The sequence below is a fragment of the Phoxinus phoxinus genome, assembly GCF_949152265.1.
Source record: "Phoxinus phoxinus genome assembly, chromosome: 5".
Taxonomy (NCBI): Eukaryota; Metazoa; Chordata; class Actinopteri; order Cypriniformes; family Leuciscidae; genus Phoxinus; species Phoxinus phoxinus.
In genome coordinates this window covers 30,984,623-31,010,171 of record NC_136880.1, presented here as the reverse complement: position 1 = coordinate 31,010,171, position 25,549 = coordinate 30,984,623, and the positions used below count along the sequence as shown (strand labels likewise).

Here is a 25,549-nt window from a genome sequence, read left to right as displayed (position 1 = left end):
CCTTGTTGAACCTTACTCTACCATCCCACATATATCATAATTGATCATACCTTCAATAGAGGTTTCATTGAGTTTCATCCGGCGCAACTGAAAGTAATCAGTTCAGCTCCTCCGTCCACACTCAGCCCCCATGGCGGGTTCAACGTTTCAAGCATATTATATTCTAAATCCCAAACCTGAATCATATATAAATGCAATTAGTGCTCTATATATCTGTCTGTCCATTAAACCTTTTCCTAAATTATCCTCATTCTTCATTCTATCCTATCCATTCTTCAAATGAATAATACATCCCTAAAAATATTATAGGCCTACTTATAGGTCTACAAATAAATAATACATGACATACATTTTCATATACACCACACACATCACATAATCCATTTTCATGCAACCCCATAATTAATGTTCACCCAAGCATTTATGTATTGTCATCTCTCTTAAATAGTAGTAAACCATTTGCAAAAAAAGAAAAAAAACTAAAAGAGACTTCGTCGTTACAGGATATAGCTGAAAATGTCGACAACTAGCTTTGTCTGCAAGGTTGTCATCATGGCGATTCATATATACTGCGATTCATTATTGTAAAGTTCAGGATTATAGATCTGAGCATCTAGATCACCAGCCATGAAAATAGTGGTAGGAAAGTCGAAAATGGATTCAGCAGTTGGCCTACTACAGTTAAAAAATGGCTTGTGTGTAATTGCGGTACACAGCCAGATAGTGGCAGAATGTAGCTATTAATTCAACAACACTAGGATCCTCTGTCTCTAAGAGTTTCAATCCTTTTTAGATGCCACAGACCTCCAAATATGATCATCCTCATGCGAAGGACCCCCCATCCTATTTTAAAGCAATCTATGTAGTTTCTTGTATAAAGGCCCAGTTTGTACTGTTAAAAAATTTATATTAATAATATTGTAATTAATTATTTAAATTGAAATAAATTAAACTTTATTGTAGGCTACATTGTTTTTTTTCTAAACATTTCCACAGACCCCACCCCCCAGCACTCCCTTGCGGCCCCCTGGGTTCCTGAACCACACTTTGAAAACCCTAAACAAGAAAAGACGCAATTTTAATCTATGGGCAATCATAGTGATTGTAAATAACAAAAAAAGTAGCTAAAATAATAATAATTAAATTAATTTAAAAAAGCAAGAATCCTGAAGTTTTAGGAGTTAGAATAAGAAAGTAAGAATAAGAAATTCATAAAGATGAACAAAAGTCTTATGGATTTTGGACCGATGAGGGTAATTAATGACAGAATTTTCATTTTTGGGTGAACTAACCCTTTAATTTTAACCTATCTCAGGATGATTAACCAGTCATGCATCATTGACTAATCATTTTAATTCAACAACAACCTTTTGCATCAGTTGGCTGAACTTGGCTCAATTTTACAGGTTGGTCTTCACAAATAACATTTTCAGGAGTGAAAATGCAATGGACACACATCATAGAAACCATTGACACATTTTGAGGTCACCTCATCATGACACTACACCTGCACTGTGTTAGCAGTTCAATACAAGAGAAACAAGCTCTCTTACAGACAAATGTCTGATTGTAATGCAGACTGGTTGTACAAATAGGGAATCTGGGCACGTTTAGACAGCAAATTTGTTGAGCATATAATAGACCAACAAACTATAAGAATAAACAGAGAGAGCGAAACTTCTGTTTTAAAATTCCTCCCTCACAGCTGGATGTCAGAGGTAAATTTGCTCATTTTGTGTCTGCTGATATTATTTCTTTTCATACTTAATGAGGTTTACATTGCCATTTCTTATGCTCTTCTACCATTCTGTCATTGCCACAGAATAAATCCCCCAATAAAACAATGCAACTGAAAAGAAGGGGAAAAAAAGCAGACGACAACAAAATAGCAACCAACAAACAGAGCTCCTTATGTGCTTCTCTGCATGACATTGGTTAGAGTTCAACCCCAAGGCATTCATAAAAAACTGTTCTAGTAAATTCCTCTAGAATTTCCCAAGCAATCAGCCTTTGTTAAAAGATACTGGGAGATGTGTTCTGAGAAAAATACTAACATATGTCAAATTGCACAACTTTATAAAGAAGATCAGTCATGTACATTAAAGTGGTATACATGCAGATCTTGCAGAGGTCTAGACACCTTTATGATTCTATTAACTGATTATTATGATATGAGCTTAAAATCAATAAACGGAGAGAAATGAAACATAATTCGTTTTTAACCCATTTAAGCCTGCAATCAACTAAACTTGATTACTTGACTAAACTTGAAACTTGACTAAACTAATGTTATTTAGGCCTATTATCAATTTCCGTAGAAGACACACCTACAAAGAGGTTTTGACAACTTTGAATTGAAACTGGAGATTATGTAATTTGGTGATATTTAATTCATGAGCCATTTCTGGATGTTTACTCAGAAATATGCCAGGCAAATCCTCATCTGAATCGTTGCATCAGTTTATGGGAGTTTTTAAATGTGATATGTGCCCATCGGTCACAAATTTCTACTTGAAAAAATACACTTTAAAGAGCTCCACATGAAACATTGTGCAAATAATTATATTCTCTGGGCATGTGGGCATTAATGCTTTTATTCTAAAAACTCACAGCAGTTGTTTATTTTAAACTCACCAATATAAAGCAGAATGTCACACTGTGATGTGCTGCTCTTCTGAAGCTGAATCTAATATCGGCAACTCTGCTCTTCTGAACATTTCTGAGGCGTAGGCTTCCAAAAAATATTTATTAAATTTCCTGCCTTTCCCTGGCCACTTGAAACCCCACTAGTTGAGATCTAATGAGAGCAATGCTTTCTAAAAACAAAGCAGATTCGTTATGCGCTTTGTTCTTTAAAAAATTATACATACTGTTGTGAAGATCACTTCAATATTCATATTCAGACATTCCAGGCTGATCCCCACTGGAGTGTGAAAATGAGAAACAAAACTGAACCTGGCATGATATGAAACCAAATGAGTTTGAGATTGACATTTTGTTGCTGTTTAATGTTTTTAACCTGTGTGAATTATTTTCAACCCAAAATAACTTATTTTATGCTCTCAATTTTACTTTTTCATGAGCTACTTGTGTGGGCTGTTCATTTTAACATCACTATATTAGGCCTTGCAAAGTCATCATTTTAACAGTCAGAAGAAAAGAAGCTGGCAGTAGCGTTTGTGGATACACTTTTTATACAAGCTCAGAGAACGTGAAACAGAACAACGTTAGCAAAATTATTCAGTCTCCTTGTGCCAAACATGCTTGTTCAACATCTAAGTGCGACTTTCATTGTTCTTAGTCAGTTCTCTTGTGCCCTTCAGGTAGAGTTGGAAATATTATGATTATGAGTTCTGTGCACATGAATGACAGAGCAAAGTTGTATTTACAAGTTGAAAACTTGGAATTCAAGATGATAAATGAGTTGCCGAAAGGTTGGAAGGGACTTGAAACAACGTTAATTTGAAACATCGCAGAAGCATTGATCTATAATATATAGATGCTATCATGATGTAAATCTCTAAAATCTCTATAGAGATCAGTGAGTGGAAAGAAAGTCTGTATTGAACTATAAATGATTTTGAAAGTTATTTTAATTTAAATAGCAATTTTAAAGGTATGATGTACAGAACAGCTGATAGACAACAAGTGCAAAGTTAATTACTCAATGTTCACAGTTTGCTATATGAGACAAACATTTAGTTTTCATATTATGAATTAATTATGTATTGAATTCAGATGTTGGTATTCGTTTTTTTTTTTCCACAAAGTATTTTTTTGTTTAGTTTAGGCTACTTCTGTGTTATGTCTCTGACTTGAATGCGTGACATGCCGTAATAATAAGAGGTACGAGTTTCCCATGGTGCACTTGAAGGCAGCATATTTCAGAAAGTTCCCACAAATTTCACTTGACGATATTCAAATGTTCCACACGTGTGGAGATGCATGTTCTGAGCTCTTTACCATATGTGGTAACAGGTGATTTGCATACGTAACCTCAAGATTGTTTGGTTTCCACGACCTAGCGTTCTGGACCAGTGGCTTTAAAAGTTTATTTAGATTTTTTCATGATTTTTGAAGTTTTCAAGCAAAATTGTGGTTAGAGAGTGGCAGAAACATTATAATTTGTTTGGTAACACTTCGATTGTCCTTTATTGTACTAACTAGGCCTATAAATAACTTAGCAACATCAGTCATTGGAATATTAGTAGACTGTCTGCTGCTTAATATCTGCTACACTTTATTTTGATGGTCTCCCAAAATACATTTTACTGACCATAACTTTGCGACTATGTAAACTTATTCTACTAACCCGAACCCTGACCTAAATATCTACAACAGTCAGTCTACTAATACATACTATAATGAGAGTAAGTTGACATGTAGTTGCAAAGTTACTTTTAGTTAATAGAATATCTAAAGTGCATCATTAAAAAATAAAGTGTAACCTTTGGGTAACTATATTTAAGAAGCTTAGAATTTTTGACAGAATGAATAGCAAATGAATATGAATGCAGTTTCTCTAACATTTCCATTGCGCTTATTATAGTTTCAGGCAGCCTTCCAGCTATGAGGTAAAGTCCTTTTTGGACTTGAGGTCAAGGCCTTCCTGAATTATGGAATGTACTGCATTGCTCCCTCGGGACCGTGTCAATCAAATAGCTGGGGACCGAGGACTACCCCTTGCCGAAAGAGTCTATATTTTGTCGGAAGCCTCTGTTCCTCTGTCTCTCCATGGGTCAGTTCATGTTTTTATCTGCCTTTTATACTCGGGTCCTTCTGTTCAACAGATGCTGAGGCCAATGTATAGAAAAAAGAGGATCCATCCATCCATCCAGTCCCATTTAATTTGATCATCAATTTCAGTAAACAAACAAGGGCTCTTAGAATGACTCCCAACAGAGTCATTTTTATTGAACATTCAACCTCTAATCTCAGCACAGAAGCACGTATTTGATTAATGTTTTGTCCTCGATGCATGTCTGGTTTGGACATTATTAAGAAATAGAGACATCAGAGGGAATGAACTTCGCACGGCCAACTATCACAATCAGAGCGATCCCGCTTTCCAAACCTAACTGTTAATCCCATCAAACACAGCACATGGACGCTTATGATGTGTCGGATCCAAAATGAAATATAAAATGATAACAGGGACTTTATTCCTCTTTAGAGTTTTGTTTTACACGGCCATCTGTGAATTCATTCAACGGGACCACCAAGGTTAACAGGAAGTGTGCTCTCAGGGTACCCTACCCTTTTCCACTCAGTGGAGCGGAGTCACCCAACACAATACTGAGGTAGAGTCTGTAAACTTTAAGAAAGCTTCTTTTATTGAGTTGGGTAATTGAGAATGCTCTGCAGAGAGAGAGAAAAAACCCTGACATGTGCATGTCAGCACGTGTTTCTGACCTGTTTTAACTATTTAACTAAGAGGATAAATTGAATCTATAGACGTTTGGGGAGAGCTGCCATTAGAGGCGAGATTGCATGACTGATTTCCTCATGCCATGGTGCATTATTTTCAACAGTACATCTAAACTATGTGGATGTATGGAGTTGTGGACAGCTGAAGTGTAGTGTTTCTGCACCCACCTGAGTGGGTGGGTAGGGGATATCTAATTTAGCATGGAGAATGTGACTGGTGAAGTACTTTAGTTCATTTGATTAGACTTCAGGAAACATTTCACACATGATCTTGAATTATATCAATCCTCTGGCTGCAATGCTTTTTCAAGCAAACTTTAAGCTACAGTGAGAGGTAATTTTACTCCAGAATATTTTATGAATACCTGAACATGCAATATGTCAAAAGAAAGAACAGACCCTCTGCTTTTGAGTTTTATTCTAGCTTCATACATCCCTTTTTATCAACACTTATATGGTTAAGTTTCAAAAGAAAGCAACATTTTGAGCAAAAAGCTGAGCAACTTCGCGTTTTTGTCAAAGAATACGTCTGGATCGGATTCAGAATGATGATAGATGGAGTAGATCGAGTTCATCAACACCCCCAAAGCTTGCACCGTCGTAAAGCTCATCCTGGGTCGACATTTCATTCAGTAACATTTGGCTGTTTTGCTTTATATTCTGTTTAATTTTGAAGATCGTGTTATTTTACATATGCATCTACTTGATGTTTCATAGCGCCCCCCTAGCCTATGACAGTGAAAGCACAGAAACAAGGAAATGTCTGTCAATGGCATGGAAGAGTATTTTTGTGTGGTTCTCTATACCAGAAAACATGGAAATATAGAAAATTTTACTAAGAAATGTACTATTATTTACTGTAATTGCGATACATAGTTTGCTAATGGTGCACTAGTTGTGTTTTATCATCCGGTTTGTATTTCAATAGTATGAAGGTAAGATCTTACAGATTAGTGCACTATAATAACTATGGCTGCATCTGAAATCGCATACTTCCCGGCGAAAAGTAAGTGAAAAGTATGTCCGAATTCACAGTACTCATAAAAGATTATAGGCAAAAAGTACCTGGATGACTTACTTCTTCCGGCAAGATTCTGAAGTGTGCATACAATGGGCCCTTTACTGTCCCATGAGGCCACAGAAGAGGATTTGTGAATGGCGGTGACGCTGTGTTAAGGGCAACATATAGCGAATGTAGTACGTCCAGATTAAATTCATACTTCTCACATATTACCGGTACTTTTTTAATGGCTGTGAAGTAATTACTCATTCAAAATATGAGTATGCTATTTCGGATGCAGCCAATGTGTTTTACCCAATCGATTCAGTTAATGGCTCAATGATTAACTCATAAACTTGTCACTTGTTGCCTTGTATTCGTGCAGCCTATCAAAGAAAAGTCTGTCTGGAAGGAAAAACAAAAACAAAGAAAAAACTGAGCAATTCACAAATGGTGAAAAGAACCAGTAGCGCCATATGGGACACTGCTCCCAGAGATTTGACCTCTGCTATACCTATAAAGAAAGAATGTATTTTTGGGCCATGCAGTGCGGGTTGAAATAGAATGCTTCAAGTCAAGTGTCCAGATCAAATTATATCTGAAGAGGAAAGAACCTCGGTGGCCAATGAGAAACAGGTGAGAGAAGACGAGCTTTGCTCTCTGGGAGGGAGGTGAGCTCTTTTTATGGCTATGGGAAACTGTTATCAGTTATTTGATATTTTAATGCCCTTTTTTTGCTAATAAGTTGGTGTTTTGTGTGGTCTCATAATTAATATAGTGTATGATACTTGGTGAAATTCTCCAAGGACACTACATGTATATTTACAGATTTCTTACTAAATGGTTTGAACCTGTCTAACTAAAAGGCTAATATTCAGGAGCATTTAACTGTGAGTGTTTAAAGTAGAGTTTAGACATCTCTTTCAGGGTCTATATTCTTTCCAACCATTTAAAGGCACAATATGTATGATTTTTGGATTAACAAATACAAAAACCACTATACAATGTTATAGCCTACTGTATTTTGTTGACTTCCAAATGTTTAAATCCAAAGAAATCGAATTATTGTTATTTAACATGGTTAGTTGTATTTAATTTACTGTGAGTAACATGTTTGCCTCAAGACACTTTTTTCTAGTGACTAACATAGCATAAACAGATTTTTTTTTTTGCAGTAACAGTAATTCAGCATTTTCTCTACCATTCAAATCTTTAAAACTAATTGCATGATATTTAGCAACACAAGTCAGCCAGCTTTTATTATGATATTCTATTATCAATTCAGCTGTAGTTTGCAACATGTGCCTCCAGCCACCGAGCGAACGCACAGAGTCCAGAATTTGTCAAATAAACTAACCTGTATGAGTAACAAAGTTCAAGTTCAGGGAAGAAGGTAATCGTAAAATATACATAAACAACAAAACAAAAGGAGCATCAGCAGCCGACTGCCGCGTATAAGCACAATAAAAACAGCAAAAATGTCTTGTTCCCCTCTCGCCCTTTACTGTCGTCATTCCTTCTTATATCCTTTTGAATAAGCGGCCTCTGTGGGAACTTGCATACGGTGCCTTTAATTTTTTTTTCCTTTCTATTGTTTAGTAGTTCTGAGCTCAGCTCATCTTTCCAATATGATGCATTTAAGTTATTTTTGGTCTGTCAAACTACTGCTCAATCAACTATAATGGAACTGCATTTGTCAAAGGGTAAATCATATTGTGATATTAAGGATAACTTACAGATTATCTTATTGTGTCTACTTTTAAAGTCTTTATTGACATACTGATTGATTGATTGATTGATTGATTGATTGATTGATTGATTGATTGATTGATTGATTGATTGATTGATTGATTGATTTTGTTCATGTTTGCATTTAATGTCTTGCATTTACGTTACATCTGTATTCATTTTAGGAAGTGAAAGGCTGTCAAAAGCCATGAACCTTATAGAGCAATGAAGCTCTTTTACATTTTTCAGGTTAGGAACATGCTGTCCCGAAGAGTCCTGCAATGGATTTAAAATAAATCAGCCTCACATAGGTCTGATTCAGTGAGATGGCATGAATGTGAAGAATGCCTTTTGTGCTGAACTTAAAGGTCACCTGCATGCTAGTATGTTTATTGCCATACATATTCCTGCTTTGAGTTACAACAACAATCATCCTTAAGTGTGTTTGTGCGATTAAGGCCATCAGTCAACTTTTGAAGAGCAAATCGTTATTAGTAGGATCACATTTTCTCCCATCGTTAATGCTAACGATGTCTCGGTTCGGTGAGTAAAGAATTGCACAACAATATTGGAGCACACCCCATTCGGTTCCTCGTAGCTTCCTGCTTTGGAAAGATTTGTTATGTTCCCCGCTTTGGAGACAGGCAGATAGATGAATGGATTAGATTTCCCCTACTGTTGACAGTGTGATATAGAATATTGGATATGTGTCTCACACGTATAAGTTGGTGGAAGGTTTATTTGCAGAGCTTGAGACCTTATGGCTTTAATTGAAATGTCCTTTTCCCTCTTAGTTCACTTATGGTGGGGTTGACCTTCAAAACCAGTCTAATAAAACCCAGAAGCATTCCATCTAAATATGTTTAAGTACAGGGATTTTCTTTTCTTTGATAGATTTCCTTGCAGCTTGTCTTTGTAGCCTCAAGTCTCTGCACCTCTAGTAGACTTCAAAATAAATACGCTGTATTAAGTTTAACTTTCAACAGACGAGAGATGGGTTGTGGAACAAAATGTACACCTCTGAGTTTGTCTAACCGTGTAGTCTGCTTATAAATTGTGTTTATGTTTTTATAGCTACAGGTTATTGCTTAGTAATTGTGATCATCATAAACCTCCAGCGTAGCAATCAACATTTTTTCCTCCTCCCACCATTTGTTTTATTCTGCGTACATCACATAGTCTTTATTGAAATATATCCCTGTTTCCTTTATGCACAAACTCTTGCTGAGCCTCTGCCTCATAAAAAGCATGGTAAAAGCCATAAGTCTGCTTCACGCCACGCCACATTTCTGCTGCATTCTTGTACACACAACACTGGTGGCCAAACACATTAATCACACAGATCCTCTTCTCAAATAAACAGAGAGAGAGGTGAAAAATAAGTGACAGATGAAAGTCATATTTCCTTTGAGGGTATCATCTCAATACTAGGGTTGAAAAACTGGAACATAATTCAACAATTCAAAAGGGAACTGGTTTGATATATCTGAGGATGTGTCAGGGGGGACCTCAAACATGTGTATCGCTCAAAGGGTAAATGATTTAGAGCTCTCTGGAACATGTAAATCATGCGGTACCCAGAGCTTGACTTACAAACGTATATATCATTCTAATGCAGTTCATTGGTATGCAAGTGGTAAATAAATATAGCCACCTTAAAAATTCTATTTACTCGTACATTTTTTTGGTCAGTCATTTTCTTTCTTTCTAAAAAAAGAAAAGAAATGAAGACTTTTATTTTTCAAGGGTGCAATACTTTTATTTAGAAAATATTTAGACATGCAAAAAAAAAGCTTTTAATTGTGTTAACCACACATTATTGGTCAGGAAATTAGCATAATTTAAATGCACTTTTTGTGGCAGAATACGGGAAGTTTTGTGTGGAGTGATGAATCACAGTGGAACTCATGGTGAAGCTTCAGAGCGGTGTCTTAAAGAATCTGGTGATAAATATAATAATAAATGCATCTCTACAGTGAAGCATGGAGGAAGAGAAGCTATGATTGTGTGGGGAACCTTTTTAGCTGCTAATATTGGTGTACTTATTCACTGAAAAGTAATTTAATGATTTGGAGTGCAGGAGAATATTGCAGAATGGCTTGCTTCCCATAAATGAAAAGTTGTTATCTATAAAGAGGAATGATCAGTTGTTATTTTTCCAACAAGACAATACTCCTGCCCAAGTTTCAAAGACAACCAAGAAGTGGCTTGAGAACAAGTCCATCAGGCTCATGGTTTGGTCTGGTCAGAGTCCAGATTTGAACCCTATAGTGAATATTTGGTCTCACATTAAACTCATTAATGAAACATTTTTCATCTACTCGTGAACTGTTTGAAGCGATTAACATTGAGTGGAACATTGATTCTTCTTCCTGTAAAAGCTGTCTGAAAGTTGAGGAAGGCTATTCCGTGCTAAGTTACTTTACAGTATTTGTGCAATTCTTGCTAATTTCTTGACCAGAGATTTGTGATTAAAATGGTTAAGACCATTATAAGACCACTTCCATTTTGCCACTTACTAATTTGTTGTTGTTGCTGTTTTGTTTATTTAAAGTTACAGTAGTTTTCTAAAATTAAAACGGATCATTCACTTAAAAAACGATATTATATGATTTTAGAAGACTTAAAATATATCAAATTCCACAGAAGAAAGTCAGTCAGAGTAATGATGGGGAGTACACAATGACAGTATTTATTATTTGGATAACTATCCCTTCAAATCTAGTCATCAAAACCAATCAATTAAAAAAAGCAGAATAAGAAATTTGTATGAAATATTGCATAAAGGCATACATAGATTTTGTGCAAGTATCATTACATGACTAAAAACAGACTTAAATCTTACCTTAACTTAAGTTTGCCTTTTTTCAGGATTCAAACTAGTACAGTACTGCAGTCTGTAAATCATTCGCCCAAAAAGCAAAATGGCATGTAATAAAAAAACGGTAGTAACAGTGTTTACTGTGTTTTTCAGGGGTAATTAAAGACATAGACACGGACACAATCACTTACTCAAAGAATCACTGCTAAGTGAGAGGTACTGTAAACTAGCATGACTTTTTTTCAGCATGCAGCTGGACATTTCCTGACTACAGAACACTTTCTCCCTGTTCTTATTCCCTACATATTCCAACCACATGTAAAAGTATCCAAATATTTATGGAGACAATCAGGTGTGCCAAATATTTTTTTATAGTGTTCAGGTTCTACGTTTAGCCCTTAACAAATGAAACATTGAGTATGTCTGCTGTAGGACTAAAGGGAATGTTTTAAGGCATATAATTGACTTTTTTCAATGACAACATCCTTTGAAAGTGTTCCATGAGGAAGCTACTGTCTGAGGAATAATATACGACTACATTATGTAAAAAGCCGGACCCCTGCTTCTCTTTAAAAACATTACACCTGGCCTGCTCTCCAGTTTCAGCACAAGCATTTTCACCTCAGTGTAACACAACACCCTGAGATCAACAGATGCCTGGGAAATTATAGCCAAACAACTTTACTGACGACTTCTGATAATTGCTGTTCCGTTCCACTTAAAATCTTGATAATAGGCTGACAGAAAATATGTGTGGAGTTTCTCCAAACAAATTGATTAGTTATAATTTAATGTTTATGTCGTAATGCTTTTGAGAGCAGATATGCAGGCAGATCTTTAACAAAGTCTTATGTTTTTGTTAGGGCCGGTATGCTGAAATGTATTAATTTGAAACTACATTTGTGTAAATTTTGTTGTAGGACTACATGCTTAGCGTTGAACATTTTTTATAAACGGCACAAAACCAAAAGCTGTAAATAAGATTAGGAATCAATTTCCATTTGTAAAGTTAAACAAGTTTTGGAATCAAGGGAAACTATTTGTGGAAAGAACATAAAAATATTGCTCCGTGTAGTTTGGTGCTGTATTTAAGCTCAGGACTGTGTTGAATTTGGCTCTACATGCCTGTCAGAAGCTATATATCACAATTCCAGGAAAATAGATTGATTAGCACTGCTACTGTAAGAGAAGCTCTGAAATAAATAAAAAACGCTCATCAAAATGTACCTGCGAGGGATGGTGGTATGCATAGAGCACTCTTGTTAAGTTTGTATTTAATGAAATAAGTTCCAGACAATGTTTCAACATTACCTCCCTCGTTCAGTTCTGTCCTCTATGGTTGAGTTTTGGAGGTAGCCACACCCAGGCTGGCCATTGGCTCAGTGCTGCAATGAGGACATTTAAACAGTTTGAAGGCAGAGAGCTGAAGGACTTCCCGGGACATTGCTGGACAGGAGGGCCCTGGATGCCTAGTCTGAGCTTGTAAACAGGTGCTTGCAGTAAAAGGCGTCAGTCAGTGAGCAGGGATATTACTGTGGCAGGGAATATTCTGGGGTAAGGCATCTGCAGCTTCATTATTGCCTGTGCATGAACTTATCACTTCTTTTTTTTACAGCCATAACATTTATTTAAATTTTATTGACATCAAATTATGTTATGGTGTTTGTGAGGGTATGCAGTGATTTTGAAAAAATACTTTCATTTTATTAGTAATCGCTTGGTAATTGTTGAATATTTAATCTACACTGTAAACATGTTTTGACAGATCATCTAAAATGTACTTTATGATCTAAATGACTTAGTTTTATTCAAGTAAATAAAAAATAAAAAGTCTGAATCATATTAAGTAATTTATATTTCATAGTCAGATCAGATTAAAAACAGAGAATATATTGCAATTTTCTTAATTCTGTAATTGCTAAATGTCCATGCTTGGTAAAGAACCATTGCCAAATGTATCCTTTTTAGATAAATATACTGAAAGCATTGAAATTGATTCATATTTTCTCCTTTGGGACAATAATCTCTGGTTTAACAGCTTCATTTAAATAAATAGCTCAATGAAAGCGTTAAAATTACCAGTTGATGCATAAATCTTGTACAGCAATGGGTGTCCCAGTCTTGACAAGATAACATATGTGTCCCAATGGACAATGCCAGTGGAAAAACGTGTTTGAAGTCAGGTGCTTGGCAGCAGTGTTTGTAAATGAAAGCCTTTTTTTTATAGTCTTAAATAATTATTTTCCAAAGAATTACTATTCTATTTCTATTACTATTTCATATTTATTTAAAAATATTTGATATTACTTTGCAATGGGCATTGGTACACTATTTGTCAGTTTTCTTTTGAAACCTTCTTGCCATAATAACAGAAAAAATATGGTTGTCATAAGGCTGTATTTCCTGCTTGTTCCATCTGTACGTTTTTTTTTATTCTGAGGCATATGCTTTGTACTTAACCTATTCGGAGCCCACTTTTACACAAGATCTAAGCAACATCCCCCTCGTCTGCCAGATTAGGAGGAAAGGCTACTGTGTTGGCTTCAGGTATTATCAGAAGCCCAGATCAGATGAACAGCAGATGTTGCACGCAGCCCACTGGAGTTTTACTATATGCTGCCCGCACATTACACATTACAGGCTAACAAAATCAGTTTTGGGCATCTGAAAGATCCTCTAAGGCTTCTGTGGTTTCATTCCCCAGTGGTTCATATACTGAGGAGAGGAAATGAGTCTGTACCTAGACTTAAGCTTAATTGCTTTCAGCTCTCATCAGCTGAAGAGCAAAGGGGAAAATCACTAGTGCTGCATGTTTGCGGCTCACAGTCTGCACTACTCACCTCTCCGCCTCTTCTGTCTCTGCATCAGTAAGCCCTGAATCTCCTTCCTAATGGTGCAACTGGGGCTCCGCTTCAGATGCAGTGGAACAGACTGTCTTTGTCTTCTTCCTAATGTGTCTCAGGAGAGGAGAGGGCATGGCACGGCACAGTCTGGCTCTCTGTTTTCCCGCCTTCTACCTCACTCAATTTATTCCCCTCTCAGAATGTGATTTATGCTGTTCACTAGGGGTGTGCATTGGCACTGCCCTCACAATTCGATTCGATTACGATTCACCAGGTAACGATTCGATTCAATTCGATTCTACGATGCATTGCGATGCATCAAAATTCTACTGCACACAACAAGGCAAATTTTTCATCAGTCATGAGGCAATACAAGCAGTCATATATTGAACAACAGATTTTATTGGCTGCTATGTGTGTATTATCACTCTCCTGTATCTGACATAAATGTCATTAAACAAAATAAAATTTAATGGTAGGCTACAGGGTATTGTATATGGCATTTTCAAACCTGAAAAAGAAAACATAAATCACTGCTTTCTAGGGCTGTAATCTCCCAGTCGATTGTTGGTCGATACGTTCTTGCTGACCAAAATTCTGATTAGTCGATTTTTTTCCACGTTCATTTCATCAGTTTTGCCGCGTTCATTTCATCAGTTTTGCCGTGTTCATTTCATCAGTTTTGCCGTGTTCATTTCATCAGTTTTGCCGTGTTCATTTAATTTGTTTTGCGCGTTCATTTCATCAGTTTTGCCGCGTTCATTTAATTCGTTTTGCGCGTTCGTTTCATCAGGTGGAAAGCACTAATTGCTAATGGGGGTGTTTTCAGAGCACCCCTGTTTCACAGGTAACAGTCTGTCTTCAGAACACCCCCCTTGTTTTCACTTCTTTTGGATTAGCCCAAACCACTGGAGAAGAGAGACAGATTGAAGAAAGTAGGCTAAGGTTTGCAAAATATTATTTATTTAATTGAGAGACCGTTTAATTCATAGTCAGTCCTCTTCTACCATGTCAACAAAGACATCGGCAGTGTGGCAGCATTTTTTTTTTAGAAGACGGGAAAAAATGATTGCAGCCCAATGCGCAGTGCCACTGTTTGTATTAGTTTTGAGCCTATGCTTTATTTTTCAGTTATGCACTTTATTTTGTTTTTGCTCTTGATCTGGTTTGTTTAATAAATATTATTTTTTTATTCAAATGGACGTGCCTTTTGTGTTTAAAAGTAAAAGCTTTATGTTAGTCTATTCGTGTCTCAGCCGCGAAGCTGCGCTCCTGTGTTCAGCCTCGTCTTGTTTAGTTTCCCATTAACTTCGTAGAATCCGAAATGTGCCCAGATGTCCGCTTTTCCAAGCTTTAGGTGCGTTTTTAATTACCCGTCTATCGCGGTCATCTCCCTCCGCCTCAGCCGTCTTGATTGTTGTTATGCCCACGAAAGTAACTTTATTGTCCAACTCAAGGCCAGAAAATAAACAGTGACATAATCGATTATGGCACTTTGCCGCATCGATGCTGAATCGTGCATATCCCGCATTGCGATGCATCGCCGAATCGATTATTGTTGACACCACTACTGTTCACAGTCTGTTTGTATGCCTTATTGCTTGTAGGTCTTTGCCCTTGTAGTTCCTAAAAGCCATGAATAAGTCTCAGTCAAAGCATTGAAAGATTATGTTTTGACTTGGTGTCGAGATCCAACAGAAAACAGCCAACGGCCACTTAGCTGCCTGCATCTCTTCTATGTCTTGAACCAGGCTGTTAAGCATCCTTCCCACTATTGCTGTAGAAGGGATTTCATTGGGCACGGCTTGCTGAATTGTTCACTGTATAGAAAAGAAATGTTCAAACATTACTGTGTCCAAATGGACATCAACTTGTAAAACTCAAGGTGATATTTGAATGTTATACACTGCACAAAATAGGCATAAAATAAGACTATAAAATAAGATTATTATTATCATCATCATTATTATTATTATATTTTTCTAGTTTTAACAGTCTGTTCCTCTGCATCTGAAGCAGAGCCCCAGTTGCACCATATGGTGAAACTCGAAAAATTCGAATATCATGCAAAAGTTAATTTATTTCAGTAATTTAACTTAAAAGGTGAAACTAATATTATATAGACTCACATGCAAAGTGAGATATTTCAAGCCTTTATTTTTTTATAGTTTTGATGATTATGGCTTACAGCTTATGAAAACCTTTTCACAATATTCTAAATTTGGGGTTTTCATAATCTGTAAGCCATAATCATCAAAATTATAACAAATAAAGGCTTGAAATATTTCACTTTGGATGTAATGAGATATAATATATTAGTTTCATCCTTTAAGATGAATTACTGAAATAAATGAAGTTTTGCACGGTATTCTAATTTTTCACCTGTATGTATATATATATATATATATATATATATATATGCAAAATGTGGGCAAAAAGTATTTTGTGTTTTCTGCAGTGCAATTTGTTTTGTCTGTGATAGAAACAGAGCATCTTCTTTAGTGTGTTTATGTATGTGCATGCAGACTCAAACATCCCCTCCTGAAGCTGTGGAAGAAGAAAGTTGGCAAGCTTTTCAGTGTCCTCTCCAAGATAAATAAAAGAGCAAAAAGAAACAGCGCACAAGAAATAAAAGCCTCTGACAGAAAGCAATAAACGAGACCCTCAAAGGGCCTTGCAGCTCTAGCATGTGTGTGGTGTCTGGGCCTGTGATGTGGGCTACGGCAGGACGGTCACAGACCTCACCACTCCATACTTCAATACTGCACCATCCAATCTAATTAGCATCAGGGAGTCCTTCAGATGATGGAGAGACTCTCCTGCCTGTTTGACTTCAGTGTTAAGTGTTTAAATATTACCCAGTGAGTCGAGTATTATTATTTTGATATATCAATTAGAAGGGATAATGCAGAGTGAAATACTTTGTTCCAGAGTAACAGATGTGAATGGCTTTGAATCTACATAAAAACACATGTTAAACCAACATTATTCCTCTAAATAGTCACAAATGCCTCAACAGACCGTAACAAACTATTTCATATGAGCGGTGTTGCTGATTTGTTATGTGGTTACTGTTATAGGATAATTGTTTTGCTCTGTGTGGACATTTTGTTAGTGCTATTGATGTTGTTTTTGAAGTCGCTATTATTTGTATTGAGGTCTACTATTGGACATATACAGTTGGGTTGCATTGACAAGAATATATTGGCTGGACAATACAGTTTAGTGAATGATTAGTATAGTGAATGATTCATATTACTTTACTTGTTTTTTTTAAGGTTATTATTTGGAAATTGATGAACACAAAATGGCCGTTAGAAGTCTTCTCAGACTAATGCAATGAAGCTGTCCACATCTGCAAAAGAGAATCTGTCAAAAAACAACAGCCGCCAGCACTGTTTTCTTCTCAGTTGGTTGATCCGTACGGCATGAGCTCCAGATTTTTCTGTGCTTCTGTTCACATTTCTATCTGGGTCCTGAGGGAGTGCTCTCTTCTCATTTCAGCATTTCTGTCATTCCACATCTGCTTCTGGACTTTGATGTGTGTTGATCCGTGTTTATATTTAAGCGCCACATTTATAAAGATCCTCTTAATGTTCCAAAAGAAGGTGTGGAATGAATAAATTATGAATTCAAAAACGTGGTGCTGAATTTTTTAAGCCATTTGTCATTTTCTGTTTATTACAGTGTTGTGATTGCTAAAAGGACATAGGCTAATTAAAATCCATAAAGGAAAAAAGTGCATGTAGATATTAATCGGTTGTTGTCACAGGTTATGCCGTGTCAGTGAAACTATCTGGCTGTAAAAGCGAGAGTAGATGGCTGTCATTTAAGGTCCTGTAGGCTCACAGGGGCCCTTGCCTTTGCATTGCATAATGGCTGTCTCATCTTCTATGGGTATTTATGTTTTTTTTTTTTTTTACTCAAGTTCTATATGCTGTCAGATGCATGTGAATAATATTTTTGATTTATATTAAAAATTTTTATGTTTATATACATTTAAAAAGTTATTTAAATAACTGAATTTTTTATGTTTTAATTATTATGTAATTTTAAATCGTTTTATATCAGATTATTTATAGAAGAATGCTGTAATTTATCAAATAATTTATAAAGATCTGCCGTATACATTTACGCATTATAATTTATTATAATTATAGCTATAATTAACTTAGTAGGCTATAGTATTGGGATAGTATAAACTACATGATCAGTCTTTTAAGAGAAAACCCTTTTTTCCACATCAAGATTCCCAGACCACACAAGATTCACATACTTACTGTTAATGAATTACATTAACTTTGGTATGCAGGGGCCCTGCTTTCCGCTGGTGCTCACTGCTCAGGAGAAGAAAGTTATTTTAATTCATATTTTTGTTTTAAAGCAAACAAGTCCCTGGTGGCTCTTTTGAAGCATGGGTTTTCTCTTTTGTAAAACATCCTACTTTGCAGAGATGTATTAAAAGGTTTGAATGACATAATTGTCATGGGGATTACATCATTTAGTTTGAAGTGTTCTCTGCTCCCAGAAGCCCTTGTGGTTGTGGATGTGCAATTAATGGTTTTGATGGAATGTGCTTGGCAAACATAAGGTCTGCCCAGTTCCTAGTAGGATCAGACATCTATAACACTGGCCTTGTAAAACAGATTTCGCTCCATTAAACATAATGTGATGTCTTGCGCATTGATTTTCATGTGTGTAGCATGCAAATCAAGCTCCTTACTGGAAGGTGAGACCACAAACCATAAGGAAAGTTTGATGTTTTGAGAAAGAAATGCTTGTAAATTCAACCACACAATCATCATAATATTCTCCAAGAGTTCATGTCTTTTTGCTTTCTTTTAGAAACCATGATTGTTAGATTCAACCGGCTGAAGAGAGGTCTCTTTCTTCTGGGGGCGCTCTTTACGGTGTCCCAACTTGTGCTGTCCGAGGAGGTGCTTCCAGCAGAGAAAGAAGTCACATTCAGCCATGTCTACAGGATTGACTCTGGTTGTAAGCAGAGTTCTCAAGTGGGACAACTTTCCCAGGACCAGGCCTCAGAAGGACAGTTAGTCACAGTTGATGGAGAGAATGACATTGTCTTCAAGCACAACATACGGCTACAGTCGGCTGGTTGTGGATGCGCCGACTCTGAGGATTTCAAAGCCCTGTTGTACCGTGTAAATGGCCTGGAGGAGGAGGTCACGTACCTAAAAGGCCAATGCGCTCAGGGCTGCTGCAGAGGAGGGTCAGGTATTAGTATACCAACCTAGGAGATTATTCCCTGATTTTTTTTAGTTAGCAGTGCATAGTTGAAAGTTTTAGTGCATAATGAAAAAAGTGCAAAATGAAATGTCTTATGTGTCCCATATCACATGCGACAAAGGGGCCTTTCTTTCTAATTACATACACATCTGTTACTTTAGATGTGATCAGTTATATTCTACCAGAATGATCAGAAACTTCACTCTGGCACCTTTGATTAAAGATACTAGCCTACAACTACAAATAATAGAGATGTATGTCATTTTGAATTTAGAATGCAGAGTTTTAAGTTAGAATGTTCTAAATTTTTCAAATTTGAATTTATAATTTTTGAAGGCAGTAGACTAACATTAAACTTAATTTAAACCCCAATGTAGTATGAATATAATCTGGACGTAAATTCGTCATGTTGTCATTATCATGTGACCAACCAGCGTCAGTTACGTCGCTTCACTTCCATTCACAAATCCTGTGCACAACTCAGAATCACGCCGGAAGAAGTAGGTCAACATTCGGGTACTTTTTCAATACTCTTTTATGGGCCTGTTTACATCTGGTCACTTCATGCGTTTTCTCTTTTCACCGTTTAAAGGCGCGTTGTAAATGCCCTCCGAAACTCTTTCGAGATGGATTTAAATCCGATCGTTCAAACAATTCAGGAGGTGGTCTTTCTGGGCCGCATTCCAGACGAAACTGGACAAGTGCAAATTCAGCAGGTTGTTAAAACCACATGTTTCATGATTTACATGATTTACTCCTCCCAAAATGTAAAAAAAAACAAAAAAAAAACACATGTTCGCTATATGACGGGCGCTACCGCAACACGCATCGCCGCCACAGATGCATATGTGTATCTCTTCAGAGAGCCAATGCTCAAACTGCTGCAAATAAAACAGAAAGTAGGCTACAACGTTGCACTCAGACGCTCGAAACACAATCAATCATCATCATTTAAAGTAGTGAGACTAAATTATCTTACCAGTGTTGATGTCGCGCTCTCTCCTCTTGCGGTCTTTTTTTGTAAATCTTGAAATTAGCTGATGATTAAAAAAATGCAGCTCATATCAGTTAAGCTAAATATAAATTTTCTAATAGCGCGGGAATTGGAACCGTTTTAACATCAGATCCGATCAGTAAAAACCAAGCGGCAACCTCCCCTGTCTCTCTCTTGAAACCAACACGGAAGTGAATTAAACGGCAATTCATCGACTGGCCGCTTGAGGCTGGCTGCAGAAGGGAGTCAAATCTGTATCTCCCCCATGTTAAAATGCCCAACTTTACAGCAGAACAAAACATGTTTACAGCCTGGTTCTCTCTGTGGCTTTGGTCTATAAAGCTAACTTTGCCCTTCATAACAACTGTGAGGGGGGTGCATTTTTTTATAACTCGCCCGTGTAGTTGATTAATATTTAAAGTTCTGCAAAATTAAGGGTGTGTCCACTTTTGAGTGACAGGCGGATTCCCGCTGATGTAAATGCTAGCCGGTTAGCAGTCACTTCACTTCAGCAAATTCCAGCTGCTGAATTTGCCATCTCTGCCGTGTTTGTGCTTTTATTCGGGATTATTTCATATAATTTAAAACACCCATTACCTCGCCCACGGCTTTGGATTCCGCCGTTTTTCGTCGAGTGTCGTTCGAGAGAACAACCAGCGCTGTATTCCAGTCGTTCTCCTCTGTGAACATGCACTAATGGATGTGATGTCTGACAATTTCGTTGCTTTTTGGAGTTTTCAGATTTAAAAGCGTCTATAGATATAAAGGCTACACTCGTTCTGCGGTGCCGTTGCTCTGGGACAGATTAACATGTTTATGTTCCGTCAGATGAGATCCTGCAGGTGTCTGTGTTTCTCCGTCCATGCAATAAATGCACATCCTTGAATGAGCGCGTATTTCTAGCGCATTTACTTGAACTTCACAGGTAATATATCTATGTTTTGACCCATTTGAGAATTGAGATGCGGCCAAAATCAGAATTTAAAATGGACTAAATAATAAAGCTCTCTACGAACTTGACGAGCGATGCCGCGCTGACGAACCATAGACTGTAATAAAGAGTGACTGACATGTATGCACATAATCACGGTCACACACACTATCAGAGTAGCCTAATATTGTAAAGTTACTGCATAATACATTTTCAACAAGCAGAATAACTTAGCTGCACAGAATCGCGATACACAGTCTCACTTGTAGCTATGTCTTTTAACTATGACAATATTTCGAAGGGCAAAAACAGTACCTTTTAATTGCCATTCAGATTTAATCATCAACTGTCAGTGTCACTTTAGCGCGAGCCCCTGTGCAGTCGCAGACTTGGTACTGTGAGTAGCATATAGGGATGTTCGCCGGAGTCAAATGTGACGTCACGATATGGGCGTGGTCGCGAACTGGTTGGCAGAAAGAACCAAAACATGTCGCAGACTCGCAGCAGTCTACCTGTGTTTTGTCAGCATATGCTAATTATTTGTCCGAAGAACCAAAAAAGAGATATAAGGTTAAGCTTTTATATAACCAGGGTTCATGTTCTCTGCCTGATCAATATCACCTGAGTGAGAATTGGAGCAAAAGCCCGGACACATGGCCAGATTTGACATTCGGCGACATCTATCTGTATCTCATCGACACGCCATCTATGTTTACCAGAGAGTCGATGAAGGCGTACAAATCTTTAGATGCCTATAAATTAAGTAATAATTACGAATATTACTTGTTGTAACTAAGGATAACTGGTAAATATGTTACAACTAGAGTAAAAATACAGGTGTAATTTATCCATGGGCTATATTCAAAATTATCTTACCTCTGATATATAACATTGGTTAACATATACGTAAAATGTATGAATGAAAATACAATAATTTGCCATTAATTTATAAGGGTATGTCAGTGTTATTATACTTCCATTGCTCAGTCACAGCATGCACAAAAAGTTATGTAAACAAACACGTCTTCCGCGGTATTTTGTACAGTTATTCATTCATTAATTAACCCATCAATGCGATAGAACCTACTAGTAACATTTATTTACAAAATTAGTTTTAATTTTTAACGCAAAATGTAGGTAGCAGACGCGATCGTGGTCCGCTGGCTCCCATTGTTTTCCGCTGGGTATAGACGCCTAATTGCAGAAATTCAAAGCTTTCTTTCTTGATTCAGGCTGTTTAGGTACACGATAGAAGCTCTTGGGGTTATTACTCTTATCGAACCTGTTAACACAGCCGATCACACAGCACGATACAACCATTTTCTTCTGTGTTTGCGCTGCGCTTTAAGCGGTCATCACTTTTCTTCTGCCAACCAGAGCGCGTCGTGACGTCACGGCGAACATCCCTATAGCATTAGCTCCCAAGCCTGCTAACTCCATAACGTCGCGCTAGGTGGGCGTGGTTTCAGATAGCCAGGCTCCTCAGCTCCGCCTCTTTGCCCATATTCTGTTATCCGGGAGTGACGAGCGGTGACGCGAGGCCAAGATGGCGACGGCCGGCTCCGCCCACTTTAGGCTTCAAAAATGCTCTTCAGAAACCTACGGGTGACGTCACGGAAACTACGTCCATATTTTTTTACAGTCTATGGTAAAAACGCATGAAATGACCACGTGTAAACAGGCCCTATGAGTAGCCTACCGTGAATTCCAGGAGGAAGGATGCGATTTCGGATGCAGCCATAGATATCCAATATAACTTAATAACTTAATTTCCCGGAAGGCCATTGCCTGCTGTTTTTCTTTGAATTGCAATTCAGTAAATTGAATTCAAAATCAATTTCATTGTAGCAATTATACATTAAATAATCTCTCTATTTTGTTACTCTCCACTCCGTTCTCCACTTCTGATTTAAATACACTTGTAGGCCTTCTGTAGTAATAATAACACTTCATATCTCCAATATGTTAAGAGTATTCTCCTCTGCTAGGTGTGGACACCAGCTGCAGTGGGCATGGCACGCACCAGCATGACTCTTGCAGTTGTAAGTGTAACCCAGGCTGGGAGGGTCCAGACTGCTCCATCTCATCCTGCCCTGATGAATGCAATGATAACGGCCGCTGTGTTGACGGACGCTGCGTTTGCCATGAAGGCTACACCGGCCATGACTGCAGCCAGCTCACGTGTCCCAACGACTGCAAAGATAAAGGCCACTGTGTGGATGGCAAATGTGTGTGCTTTAGTGGATTCTCAGGTGAAGACTGCAGTGTCGCGACCTGTCCGAATGACTGCATAGGTAATGGACGCTGCGTGGATGGACAGTGCATCTGCGATGAGGGATTCTTTGGAATCGACTGCTCCACGGGTAAGATTGTCTTCAGTGTGAAAATGTGAAGTTTCTATTATAATAGTCGCCCACTATTGTCTGACTGAGCCAGACAAAAATTACAAAAGAAATCCTGCTGATAACAGGAGCAGTGGTGTGGAGAGTGAAATGGGTGGCGTTAGCTTTTAATGCAACCGACACGAGTTTGAATCTGCCACATATCAGCTCGAAGAGGCATTCGTTTTAAATAAAAATTAAGAAAAGATTTGAAAATTGGAAATAAAGGGGAATAAAGTGTTTAATGGATAGGGTTAGGTGTAGAGGAGGGCTTTAGGGATACTGTCCTATAAAGCACCATCTATTTATGATTTTAATAAATACAGTCATACACTGAATATGTTGTTATAAAGCATACTGTTAAATAATATACTACAATACACTGAGGATAAAATAGTATCAGCCATTATTTGAACTATAGTACATATAAAGAGCGTTTGTATGTACCGGTACGACTATTTACATATACTAAAATACATGTGCTAAAATACTGCTATTTTCACTTAGTAAACAGACTAATAAGAGTCGTTTTCTTTCTAATCCGAATACCCTGATTACAGATGCACAGGTTATTTTTAGTGAATCACGCATATACTGTACAGTGCAGTATGTGTCTGATTCACTAAAAAGAACCTGAGTGGTTCATTCAGAATTTGGACTACACTGGTCATCCTATTTGCTATATTTACCTACATGTAAAAATATTTACTTGATTATTGTATTTTGTTTGGCTTACTTACTATTCTTAAGTTCTGTCAACTTACAACACAAATAATGCATCTCAAATAAGTTTTCTAATAAAAAAAAAAGTCTTCAATATACTTTTTGAGTTGAACCAACAAGCACCACACATGAGTTAGATCAATGCGAATAAATGCATTTCTTTTTTAAAACAGGCATATAATCAGAAACTTTGAGTACTAAAATTCATACTTATAGGCTATACAGTATATGATTTATTTGAGCAGATTCTTCAAGATTACAAAGTATGGGGCAACTTATAGTTCAAGCTTCGACATTGTGCAAACTTTACAATTTACAGCTACTCCCATACTTTTCCAACAAACGCTTATATAAGGGCCAATTGAACACTTTGAGGTGGTTAATTTGCTCGTATTAACTCTCTTTTTCAGTCTCCTGCTGCAAGAAAAGGTAAAAGATAGGCCTCATTAGCACAAGGGAATTGTTTTTCATCAATCCTTTTCTGTTCCATGCGCTTCGCCCTCAGACCTTCAGATAAAAGTGGAGTGCCTCAGAGTTGGAATGCATGGATAGATGAGCTGAGTTTCAAAAAATATTAGCCATGGCCAGAGCCTTGAGGTGTGACACATCATCTGTGTTAACACTTCTGAAATGGCTTCTTAGGGGAGTTAGGGCACAGTGTAATTTACTCCAAGAATGATAATAGTAGGGAGTTGAAAGCAAGCACTGCAAACTAGTCAAACAGATCAATTTAGCTGTTACATTCTCATGATCTTGACACTAATTGGCTTTGGAATATAACTCGAGGGTTTCAGCTGTCCATAACTTGTCTGAAAGATTCTCCATATCGAACGCTATAGGGAACTGCCATTGTTAATAAACCACACCCGTTCGTGCATATATGAGATGTCTGACTTGTAAAATCTTACGAGGATTCTTGGATGATGCTTTAAAAGTTACACCATGTACACCAGAAGCAATAAAACGTATAGGGGTTATTATATTAAGAGGCATTTATTAGGGTTTGAATGCTAGCTGTTTTAATATAGCCAAAACAATGTCCCAAATTATTTTTATACATCTAAATTCCCATTATGTCATGCGTCTGGTAGAATGGAGTAAACCGAAATATGTGAATATGACATGTTTTGGTAAAACACTTAAAGGGGCTATATGGAACTTTCCCCAAAAAATAAACGTAACAAAGCCTTTTTATTTTACCATTTATGACTCAAACATCTCCTGATGAACATACTGACACCTTGTCTGCTCACAGTGGGTGCACGTATAAGCCTGTATCCTATTTTTCCTATTTTCTGTCGGGTCGGATTTTTCCCGCGCTGTCTGCAGATGTGACGTCAAGCGCGTTCATGTTAAACGTTTCAGATCACTCAGAACACTTATCTCAGACAATATATGTATTTGACTGTTCTTACCTCTGTAAACATAATGTTGACCTCCTTGCAGCAGATGAC

General features: G+C 37.2%; 1 protein-coding gene across 2 annotated transcripts in view; it reads left to right on the top strand.

The window, feature by feature from the left end:
- The first annotated feature begins 12,248 nt into the window (after positions 1-12,248).
- The window catches only part of tnn (tenascin N), a 38,405-nt gene continuing 25,104 nt past the window's right edge, over positions 12,249-25,549 (top strand). Inside the window, exons 1-3 of one of the 2 annotated variants that reach the window (XM_079612163.1) lie at positions 12,249-12,530; positions 18,665-19,054; positions 22,980-23,354. In XM_079612163.1, coding sequence (XP_079468289.1) covers positions 18,670-19,054; positions 22,980-23,354 — 760 coding nt within the window. In that variant the 5' untranslated portion in view covers positions 12,249-12,530; positions 18,665-18,669. The remainder of the gene's footprint in view (positions 12,531-18,664; positions 19,055-22,979; positions 23,355-25,549) is intronic. The other variant, XM_079612164.1, reaches the window with a different exon arrangement.